Raw genomic sequence first — 12,088 nt, forward strand, 5'->3', positions numbered from 1 at the left:
TTCTCGTCAGACATGCAGTCATTGAGCTGGACACTTGAAAACTTAAATAACTTTTAAAATGAGTCAACATTGTTTGCAACCTCACTGCTATCACCGCCCCAAGCTGATGGGCTTTATTTCTTCCATCAGGGGATACAAGGCCAACATGGACTGGGAGAAGGGAGAAGGAGACCCTTTCCCATACTATGTCCATGGAGCAGCCTGTTCTGAGGTTGAAATTGACTGCCTGACAGGCGCTCACAAGGTAAACCAAATATAACTTTCCTCTTGGCAAATTAAACCAACAACAACAACAACAAAATTATGTTGCACATTAAATAGCCCAATTTCATTATGTACTACTTGTACAATAAGAACAGTATTTTTTTTTCAATTCCTTGGGAATATCTAGAGATCCAGGCTTATTCTGAATTTTCACTTAAAAAGAAGTAGTCAAAAGGAATTGCTCCTAACAGTGGTTGGTAGTTGCCAGAGGTGGGGGGGGGGGGGGGGGGATGAAGAGAGAAAAGGGGGTCAAAAGGTACAAACTTCCAGTTATAAAAGAATTAAGTCACGGGGAATAAGTACAAAATGGTGACTATAGTTAATAATACTGTATTGCATATTTGAAAGTTGCTTAGAGACTAGATCTTCAAAGTCCTCATCACAAGAAAATAAAATTTAACTATGTATGGTGGTAGAAGTTAACTAGACTTATTGTGATGGTCATTTTGATATATATACAAATATCAAATAATATTGTATACCTGAAATTAATATAATGTTGTATGTCAATTATACCTCAATAAAAAATTAATTTAATTAAAAAAAATTTTAAAGCAGTAGTCAAAAACAGAATTGTTCATGACAGCCTAAAGTGCATTGTTTTTTATCCCATTTCATACAACAAAGTTGCTTTTCAAAGTTTTTCCAAAAAAACTGGAGGTAAGATTCTGTTCCTAAAGTAAGGTCAACTTATCTAATCTGAAGGAATAGGTAATTTAATAAATTGTCTTCAGTAAATATTTGAGAGCAGATAGCACTGTGATGTTTCTCTAAAGTCAGTTATCCCAAAGGTACTACTGTCCCTAACAAAAAAGATTGGGGGGGCTGGGGAGTGGAGGTCTGAAAATAATTGTTGTGCTTGCTACTTAATTGAGCGTCCTTCTGGAATCAGGGAGTCACATGTAATCAAAAGTTAACAACTTCCACCATAAAAGGTAAACCTATGAATATACCCCAGGTATCATTCTCGGAATAGAGAGATTACAGAAACCTTAAAGAGAATATACTATATCCAAAGTATGGAAATTGTTAGGAAATCTACAGAATGGACCAACGACACATCTAAATTCCATACACAGATTATTCCAACATCATCTTGAACCATTTTACCTGAAACTAGAAATGGTCAGTTTATGTAAAATAAGAAGGAAATTGGAAATATTGACTTGCAAATCTTACCAAAGTGTCTTTTATTGCCCCATTGCTGGTAAATTTGTCCATCACTTAGATTTTATATAAATTATACAGAAAAGACGGTAAATGAAGGGATGTCTGGAGAGCACTTGCCCTCACATTCCACTCAGGTTCCTCCTTAGGATACATTATGTCCCCATTTTCATTCTAGATCATTGTGAGGAAGTAAACTCATGAAATCAGGATCATAGATTGCTTATATAATTATTTTAAAAGTATATTTCCTAATGTCTTTCACATAATGGCACACATAGATAATGATAATATTTGCCCAGCACACTTTTGCAAACAAGGAAACCATGGTGGCAGGTGACCAACCTGAAAATCCTGGCCCAGACCCCTGCAAAAGTCCGTCAGTGTCTTAACATACCTGTAACCCATTCAAGACTCCATACTCAGAGAAAAGCTGTTTTTAGAAATCAACTAGTTTTCTGATCCTCTACCCTGAAGGTGTTGTTGCCAGATTTGTTGCTAGCAAATAAAAATATAGGATGCCTGATTAAATTCGAATTTCAGATAAAAACAACAAATAAATTTCTGGTACAAATATGTTCAATGCAGAGTTGGGGACATACCTATTTTATCTGGCAATTCTATCAGAGGGCTTTGGTATAAATCCCTAAAGAAAGAAATCTCATGGGGGTCTTCCAGAATTTATGGAACCAGAACAGTGAAAATTTGGTTGTCCCTATGGCTTCCTTATTACTGGTTAAGGTCCAGTCATTTTGGTATTACTTCAGTCCCTTAAAATAGCTTATTCCTTGAAGAGGCAAAATTTCTTTTAATTAAAGGGAAATCAGAGAAATTAAATGACAGGCCTACTGCTGCCAGTTATTTGTGGTTGCTGAATCCAAACACCTGCCAGTCACAGGCCCACCCTGAGGTGTGTCCAACATCCTGCCCTAGCTGTTGAGAATGAACATAGGAGGTTGTCTGAGAGGTCAACATTTGAGTCAAAAGAGAGCTGCTGATCCAAAAAGCTAGATAGAAGGTAGCCCAGCTAGTGTGCCTCAACAGAGAATGATGATATTGTCAGAACAAGCATGGGATGTGAGAGCAGAAAGAAAGCCCAAAGATATTCCTGGATAGACCACAGGCACCTAGGGGTTTTCTGTGGCTCCTTAACAACCTGTCTACACATGCTTGTTCCAAAACATAAGGGCCAAATCATTGTGATGTTTCTCATCCAATTCTCATCCGTTCTTATCCAACGAAGTAGATAAGCAAAGTCAAAGATATTCTCAACATTTTCCCATAATATGGTCCAATATCTTTCAAATCTCTAATTTCAAACATGCCACTATGGCTACATGATTTCTTCAGTAAAATGGCAATCATCTACATCAGGGCACCTGGGTGGCTCAATCAGTTAAGCATCTGACTCTTGATTTCAGCTCAGGTCATCATCTCACTGTGAGTTCAAGCCCTGGGTTGGGCTCTGCACTGATGACATGGAGTCTTCTTGGGATTCTGTCTCCCCCTCTCTCTCTGTCTCTCAAAAATAAATAAACTTTAAAAAAAAAAACTATCGGGGCGCCTGGGTGGCGCAGTCAGTTAAGCGTCCGACTTCAGCCAGGTCACAATCTCGCGGTCCGGGAGTTCTGATGATGGCTCAGAGCCTGGAGCCTGTTTCCGATTCTGTGTCTCCCTCTCTCTCTGCCCCTCCCCCGTTCATGCTCTGTCTCTCTCTGTCCCAAAAATAAATAAACGTTGAAAAAAAAAATTAAAAAAAAAAAAACAAACTATCTACATCAAATCATCATGAGGACTAGATGAGCTCATGAATTGTATAAGGACAACAAATCCAGGGGTGCCTGGGTGGCTCAGTCGGTTGAGCGTCCGACATCGGCTCAGATTGTGATCTTGTGGTCTGTGAGTTCAAGCCCCGCGACAGGCTCTGTGCTGACAGCTCAGAGCCTGGAGCCTATTTCAGATTCTGTGTCTCCCTCTCTCTCTGCCCCTCCCCCACTCATGCTCGGTCTCTCTCTCTCTCTGTCAAAAATAAATAAACATTAAAAAAAAAAAAGAACAACAAATCCAGGTTTAGAATCAGAAGAACAACCAGGCTCAATTATTTACTAAGTGACACTCAAAGGCACTAACATACCATGGACTTTGGAGTCACTTAAGAGAAGTCAAAATCAGGGGCACCTGGGTGGCTCAGTCGGTTAAGCGTCCAACTTCAGCTCAGGTCATGATCTCACAGTCCGTGAGTTCAAGCCCTTCGTCGGGCTCTGTGCTGACCACTCAGAGCCTGGAGCCTGCTTGGGATTCTGTGTCTCCCTCTCTCTCTGCCCCTCCCCTGCTCATGCTCTGTCTCTTTTGGTCTCAAAAATAAATAAAAACATTTTTAAAAATTAAAGAAAGAAGTTTGACATAAAAAAAAGAGAGGTCAAAATAGAAAGATCTTCTGGGGTCATTGCCAGTCGTAGCACTAAAATTGAAGAATTTGGCAGATTTCTTACGACCTCTAATATTAATGAGGTTCAGTGCAGTGTTAATTAACCAATAGGAGTTCTGGATACCATTTAAATAAACCTTCATATAATATTTTTAAGTTGTTATGATGAGGTAATTTTAATTTTTGGCAGAAAATCAGAACGGACATCATCATGGATTCATGTTGCAGCCTAAATCCCGCCATTGATATTGGGCAGGTAGGTACTGGCCACTTAGATAGCTGCCACTTCCTGAAAACCATTGTGGGATAGGTAAAGGCCTTCTAAGAAACATACAGTATCACAGAGCTTGACATTTTCCCCTTTCAGGTTGAAGGTTCCTTTATTCAGGGAATGGGTCTTTATACCACTGAAGAGCTAAAATATTCCCCAGAAGGTGTTCTGTACTCTCGAGGCCCAGATGAATATAAAATTCCAACCATCACTGACGTCCCAGAAGAGTTCAATGTCTCCTTGTTGCCATCATCACAAACCCCATTAACCATCTATTCATCCAAGGTAAGCACCCAAACCTACTACTATGCAATGCAGGTAGCATGGTAAATGAAGCATGTGGAAAAAATAAAAAAATACATGTCAACCTGTATCAGAACCAAATCATAATAGACTGTTAGAATTTGGAGGTGAATCACCTAGAGAAATGTGAGATTCAGAGAGGATAAATGATCTCTGTCCAATGGCCATCCTCGGCTAGAGATTTTATTTATTAATATCCTCTTTCACTGGAAACTCTAAATTTCCTGGTGAAAAGCTCTGATTTGATGGAATAATATTTTCACTTAAGAAACTTAAGACTACTCAAGCAACAACAGATGTTGGCGAGGATACAGAGAAAGAGGATCTCTTTTGCATTGTTGGTGGGAATGCAAGGTGGTGCAGCCAGTCTGGAAAACAGTATGAAGGTTCCTCAAAAAACTAAAAATAGAACTACCCTATCACCGAGCAATTGCACTAGTAGGCATTTATCCAAGGGATACAGGTGTGCTATTTTGAAGGGACACATGCACCCCCATGTTTATAGCAGCAGTATCAACAATAGCCCAAGTATGGAAAGAGCCCAAATGTCCATTGATGGATGAATGGATAAAGAAAATGTGGTATATATATACAGTGGAGTATTACTCGGCAATCAAAAAAAATGAAATCTTGCCATTTGCAACTACATGATTGGAAATGGAGGTATTATGCTAAGTGAAATTAGAGAAAGACAAAAATCATATGACTTCACTCATATGAGGACTTTAAGAGACAAAACAGATGAGCATAAGGGAAGGGAAACAAAAATAATATAAAAACAGGGAGGAGGACAAAACAGAAGAGACTCAAAAATATGGAGAACAAACTGAGGGTTACGGGAGGGGTTGTGGGAGGGGGGATGGGCTACATGGGTAAGGGGCACTAAGGAATCTACTCCTGAAATCATTGTTGCGCTATATGCTAACTAATTTGGATGTAAATTTTAAAAAAATAAAAAATAAAACAACTTAAAATTAAAAAGAAAAGCAACCTCAACTGAAAAAAAAAAAAAAGAAAAGAAACTTAACTAAAATCTTAGGAAGCATGGCAGCATGGGAAGAATCCTGGACTGAGGTCTCAGTGGAGCTGGGTTTTCACCCCAGCCTCACCAGCTCCCTATTATTGTAGATGAATCACTCCCCTCTTGGGAGCTCAGGGTCCTCATCCATACCCAGAAATGGATATAGGACAGTAGTTTCAAATGGTCCCCAGGATACATTTGGCAATGTCTGGAGATGGACCAGCATCTGGAGGGAGGAGATGTCACTGCTCTGGGTAGAGAGGCCAGAGATGCTTCTAAACAGCCTTCAATGTACAAGACAGCCCCCACAACAAAGAATTATCTGGCCCCAAATGTCAATGGTGTCAGGAACCAAAGACACGAACCCTTAGTAACTGCTAAAGTCGTGGAACTGCAAATCAAAATAAAGGTCAGTATTTATTTGCACTGCTGTATGCAGATTACATGAAAATCATCTCAGAGTAGAAATTTCCTTTAGGTTTGAGATGTATTGTCAAAATTTTCTTTCAGGGTGTCTGGGTGGCTCAGTCTATTGAGCTACTGACTTCGGCTCAGGTCAGGATCTAACAGTTCAGTTTGTGGGTTCGAGCCCTCCACTGGGCTCTATGTTAACAGCTCAGAGCCTGGAGCCTGGTTTGGATTCTGTGTCTCCCTCTCTCTGACCCTCCCCAACTCACACTCTGTCTCTCTCTCTTTTTCTCTCTCTCAAAAATAAATAAACATTAAAAAAAAATTTTTTTTAATTTTCTTTCAAGTCTTTTAGGAAACTTCTTACTAAGGGTGACAAATTGATATAAGAGAAAACGAGTCCACATATATCTGCTGGAATTTTATCATTTCCAAACTGGAGCCCACTTTCATCCCAGGAACTTCCTCTAGTGTGTGATGATGACACTTGGGTGGGGGGGTGCATGTTTGAAAGGAAGAGCAATCAGCAGCACCCTTGGATTCTCATCAGGCTGGAAATCACTCAAAGAGGAAAAGGCAAAAGGAAGCTCAGAGCCCACAGACAGCAGCTTTCAGATCCTAAGAGCAATAGGACAGGCAGGACGCTTGAGTCCTGTGGTTGTGGCCAGCCACTCTTACACAGACCCTCAGGAAAATCAGGGGTTTACAGGGGCCCCATGGAAGGTGCTGTGTAATAATAACAGGGACCTACCAAGTACCACTGGGTGCTTTTGCACTTGCTGAACTTCACAGCACCCTGTAAGGTAGATACCATTGCCTGAATTTCACCAATAAAGAAACAGAGGCTGGAGAGAGAATCTCACCCAGAAAAACAAAGGGAGTAAGGGCCAGGATTCAAACTTAATATCTAGGGCTGCAGACTGGAGGGCCACTGACTGAATCTAGGCTGCAGATGTGTTTTCTGTGACCTACAGTGCTTTTAAGTATCAGGGAATTGTACATTAAAATAAGAACATCTAAATTCTCTTGAAAAATTGGATGATCTGGTAATTTTGGCTACATTCTTAGAAGGCATAAATTAGCTAGAACTGAAAAACAGCTGCCCCTTGAGACAGGACCTGGGGGTATCTCTACTTCACCATGATTCCCGCTTTTCCTTACTGTCCTTCAACTACCCACAGTACCCCCTTTATATTACCTGACTATTCCTTGTGGATGATAGGCTTTCAACCCATTATCTGGTACCAAAGTCTATACTCATTCTTCTAGAGTACCCTACCCTCCCTGATTCTGCAGACATAATGAGGCATTTTTTCTCTCTGCTCATGACATTGGCTGTTTATTGTGCTTCCCTAAATAGGGTAACCCCCCCTTTCCTGTAGACACATTCCTTTCCTATAGAAAAAATATTCAACCTAGACAGTATTACAGATATGGGAAGCTCAGGTGATACTGGGATTTTTAAGAGTATTCAAGTTTCATTCAGTCAATAAATCAGTGAACAAACATTTATTGAGAATTATTGTGAGTGAGACACTTGCTCAGAGTTGGGGACACAATGGAGAATAAAGATCTGGGCCCTGAAATATAGTTTGTAATCTACTATAGAAGGTTCTAAAACAAATGTGCTTTCTTGCAGGGCCTGGGGGAGTCCGGGATGTTCTTGGGGTCATCTGTGTTCTTTGCCATCACTGATGCTGTGGCCGCAGCATGCAAAGAAAGAGACATAGTCGAGGACTTCATAGTGAAGAGTCCAGCAACCCCGGAACAAGTTCGAATGGCCTGTGCAGATCGGTTCACAGAGATGGTAAGGAATTATTGTTTACTTTCCTAAAAGGTGATTTTTCTATCTCTTGCTTCTTAGACCAGTAAGGTAAAAATTCATAACCTAATCTGATCAAATTATAAGGTCAAATTATAAAATATAAGATGATAGGGGCACCTCGGGTGGCTCAGTAGGTTGGGCATCCCACTTCGTCTCAGGTCATGATCTCACTGCTCATGAGTTCGAGCCCCGTGTCGGGCTCTATGCTGACACCTCAGAGCCTGAAGCCTGCTTCAGATTCTGTCTCTGTCTCTCTGCCCTACCCCTATTCGTGCTCTGTCTCTCTCTCTGTGTCTCTCTCTCAAATATAAATAAAAAACATTTAAAATTTTTTAAATAAAATATAAGATGATAAAAAGAAATCACACAAATACCTTTTGTATGGGGGGTGGGAGGGAGGAGAGGGTGGGTGATGGGTATTGAGGAGGGCACCTTTTGGGATGAGCACTGGGTGTTGTATGGAAACCAATTTGTCAATAAATTTCATTAAAAAAAAAAATAAAGGCCTAAAAACACACACACACACACACACACACAAAAACAAATACCTTTTGTATATGTAGCAATTTAAAAATTTATGGGGCGCCTGGGTGGCGCAGTCGGTTAAGCGTCCGACTTCAGTCAGGTCACGATCTCAGGGTCCGTGAGTTCGAGCCCTGCGTCAGGCTCTGGGCTGATGGCTCAGAGCCTGGAGCCTGTTTCCGATTCTGTGTCTCCCTCTCTCTCTGCCCCTCGCCCATTCATGCTCTGTCTCTCTCTGTCCCAAAAATAAATAAAAAACGTTGAAAAAAAATTAAAAAAAAAATTTTTTAAAGCACATCCCTATCTGTTATTTAATTTGATTTTCTCAGCAATCCTGAAGTAGAGTAATTATGATGCTTTAGAAACTAATAGCTGGGCACCAGATGGCTCAGTTGGTTAAGCATCAGACTCTTGATTTCGGCTTAGGTCATAATCTCATGCTTCATGGGATTGAGCCCCACATCAGGCTCTGCACTGACAGCATGGAGCCTTCTTGGGATTCTCTCTCTCCCTCTCTCTCTGCTTCTTCCCTGCTCTCTCTCTGTCTCAAAAATAAAATAAATATAAGAAAAGAATTATTAAAAAAAGAAAACAAAACAAAAACTAATAGCTAAATATTAAACAACTAATGATTTCATCAAGCTATTATATTTCCTCCCTCTATCCTATCTAATCTATCCTACTCTTCAAGAAAACTAAACATAAAAATAAGCCATGTGTCATGTAGCTATATTTGATAACACACTCTCCATGCTCCCTATACAAACACAGGGTACACAGTCTAGCTTTCATTTAGAAATAACATGATCTTGGAGCATCTGAGTGCCAACTGAGTGGCTCAGTTGGTTAAGCATCTAACTCTTGATTTCAGCTCAGGTCATGATCTCACAGTTTGTTAGATCAAGTCCCACATCCATGCTGGCAGCCCAGAGCCTGCTTGAGATTCTCTCTCTCTCTCTCTCTCTCTCTCTCAATAAATAAACAAACAAACAAATAAATAAATAAATAAATAAACATTAAAAGAAAATGAAAAGAAATAACAGCGGCTGCTTTTCCACTTCATTCCATTTCATAACAATGCCACCCAGCCCAGGAGAGGGAAGACTGGGGAGCTACCTGCTAGATGCAGCCTGCTGTAAGGCCAGCCTGCTGAACGTTGCAGCTACGCAACCCCAGTGAGGTCACTGAGTCCACCTTGCCCATCTCCTCATATCATCCTAATATAAATAGTAACAGTAGTTGGCATTGATTGGGCACCATACTAAATATTTCACATTAGTGAAATATCTCATTAGTCAAACTCTATCAGGTAACTAGTATTATTTTTTTCATTTTACTATTGAGGAAACTGAGGTATGGTCATTTGCCCAAGGTCAAGATTCAAACCCAGACTGTCTGGCTCCAGCATAGTATATTGCTTCTTAGAGAGAAAAGAACTGATTCTCTACCTCTTAAAAGAAATTTGTATTTTTTCATATCTATATTAAAGGAAGCCCAAGGGCACCTGGGTGGCTCAGTCAGTTGGGCATCGGACTTTGGCTCAGGTCATGATCTCGCGGTTCCTGAGTTTGAGCCCCACATCGGGCTCTGTGCTGACAGCTCAGGGCTTAGAGCCTGCTTCCAATTCTGTGTCTCCACCTCTCTCTGCCTCTCCCCTGCCCCCCCCACTCTCTCTCTCTCAAAAATAAATAAAAACATTAAAAGATATATTTTTTTTAAAAAAGAAGCTCAAATACTTAACTGACCTCTTCAAAATATCCAGCCATAGAGTGAAAGAATAACATGACCCAGGACTTGGGAATATTGCTTAAAAATAAGTGTCATAGGCATGTTTGGCTGGCTCAGTCAGAAGAGCATGCAACTCTTGATCTTGGGGTCATGAGTTCAAGCCCCATATTGGGTGTAGAGACTAAACAATACAACTTAAAAGAAAAATACAAGTGTCATAATTACTCATTTCCTTCCCCTAAATGATCTATTCCTCTTTCTATCCCCAAGGCTGACTCAACATTTCTCCTATTCCAATAAAACCCACCACACTGTATTTCCCTCCAAGTGTCCCAGCAACAGCTCTGCCCCTCAGGCTGCCCCTCACCTGACTGCACTGTCCACAGAAGGGTTGTAGTCACCCACCTCCGGCCAGTCCTGCTCAGAGGGGCAGGGCCAGGAAACCAGTACTCCTCCACTGCTAGGAACACCTTCTCTGGGTGGATTTGGAACTGGAGGGTCAAGTCCGCCCCTCCGGACAACAGCAGTGGTCACGTGGTAACTGCAGAATCACGTGATCTCGACACCAATCGTTCCGCTTTCAACCTTTCAAAAAAATGTTCTCAATCGTATTTTACAGTAATAAATATCCTTTCCCAAAATGGGCCATTTTAGTGAAACTAAAAACTCGGAGCAGCAATTCTACTCTTCCTTTCTTGCCCACGTTTAACATTTTTCGGTCTTCAAAATGGCCTAGCTCCCGGAAAATGAATTCCTTCATCTCCAAGGCTTTAGGCCATTTTTAATAGTTGGGTTATCTGGCAAAGTCACTCTGTTATATGCAATGGTAAAGAAGTGAATGACTCTGATTTCATTCACCATTTGGGACCCCACCTGCCAGCTACCTTGTTCATGGCATGAGTCCGGGTTTTTCTCCCAAGTCTGATTTTTTTGGTAATAGTAATTTAATATATATATTCATGGATATAAATCATCGAATAATTTGTATACCCATCAATCAAATGCTCAGGGTCAATGTGAGAGTAACCTCACATTTTTTTAAATACATCTAAATAGCACCACATGTTATAATCTATGTTTGATATTATAAACCTCATTTTTAAACATGTATTATTTTTTATCTTCACAAAAGTAACACATGTCCATTATGGAAAAATAAGAAAATGTTGGCAGTGTAAGATCAAAGTTAAAATCAGCCATATAACCCCACTAATCAGAAATAACCATAAAAATTTTGTTATTTATATATACATACACACACACTTATAACCATCTTTTAATTTGTAATTATTTGTATGTACAATTTACCTTGTTTACATACTTATTTTCCAAAATTGAGATATCCCTGACATTAATATTTGAAAAGGTTTGAACCGTATAATTGGGAGTGACTTCATAATGAGTGACTTCAAATTCTTGACAAGACTTCAGGGATTCAAGAGTTTCTCTGTTCAGGGCACCTGGGTGGCTCAGTCAGTTAAGCGTCCAACTCTTGATTTCGGCTCAGATCATGATCTCATAGGTTCTGAGCTCCAGCTGATAGCTCAATCGTGGGATTGAGCCCTGGGACAAGGTCTGTGCTGGCAACATGGAGCCTGCTTGGTATTCTCTCTCTCCCTCTCTCTGCCCCTCCCCCGCTCACACTGTCTCTGTCTCCCTCAAAATAAATAAATAAATAAAACTTAAAAAAAAAAAAAACCTTTCTCCATTCTCACCTCCAGACCCCCTCCCTTCAGCTGTACACCAACAGAAAAAGAATAACCAAGGGGCGCCTGGGTGGCGCAGTCGGTTAAGCGTCCGACTTCAGTCAGGTCACGATCTCAGGGTCCGTGAGTTCGAGCCCTGCGTCAGGCTCTGGGCTGATGGCTCAGAGCCTGGAGCCTGTTTCCGATTCTGTGTCTCCCTCTCTCTCTGCCCCTCCCCCGTTCATGCTCTGTCTCTCTCTGTCCCAAAAATAAACGTTGGAAAAAAAAAATTAAAAAAAAAAAAAAGAAAAAGAATAACCAAAAGATAGCCTTGAGTGGGGCCTCCCAAGGGAAGCAGAGAGGAGGAAGTCCTGATTCTTGGTGTAACAAAGAGGACCAGAAACACATAAAATATGGATTCATCTGCTACTTCCTGTCACAGGAAATGGCAATACTCCTCTATCTA

At 40.7% G+C, this 12,088-nt stretch overlaps 1 protein-coding gene across 1 annotated transcript in view; it reads left to right on the forward strand.

Moving 5' to 3' along the window:
* Window positions 1-12,088, forward strand: part of LOC122481631 (aldehyde oxidase 2) — an 87,253-nt gene that overhangs the window by 63,637 nt on the left and 11,528 nt on the right. The window contains exons 31-34 of the mRNA XM_043577434.1: window positions 130-244; window positions 4,050-4,115; window positions 4,227-4,415; window positions 7,502-7,669. Of these exons, the coding sequence (XP_043433369.1) occupies window positions 130-244; window positions 4,050-4,115; window positions 4,227-4,415; window positions 7,502-7,669 (538 nt within the window). The remainder of the gene's footprint in view (window positions 1-129; window positions 245-4,049; window positions 4,116-4,226; window positions 4,416-7,501; window positions 7,670-12,088) is intronic.

The sequence above is a fragment of the Prionailurus bengalensis genome, chromosome C1, assembly GCF_016509475.1.
Source record: "Prionailurus bengalensis isolate Pbe53 chromosome C1, Fcat_Pben_1.1_paternal_pri, whole genome shotgun sequence".
Classification (NCBI taxonomy): domain Eukaryota; kingdom Metazoa; phylum Chordata; class Mammalia; order Carnivora; family Felidae; genus Prionailurus; species Prionailurus bengalensis.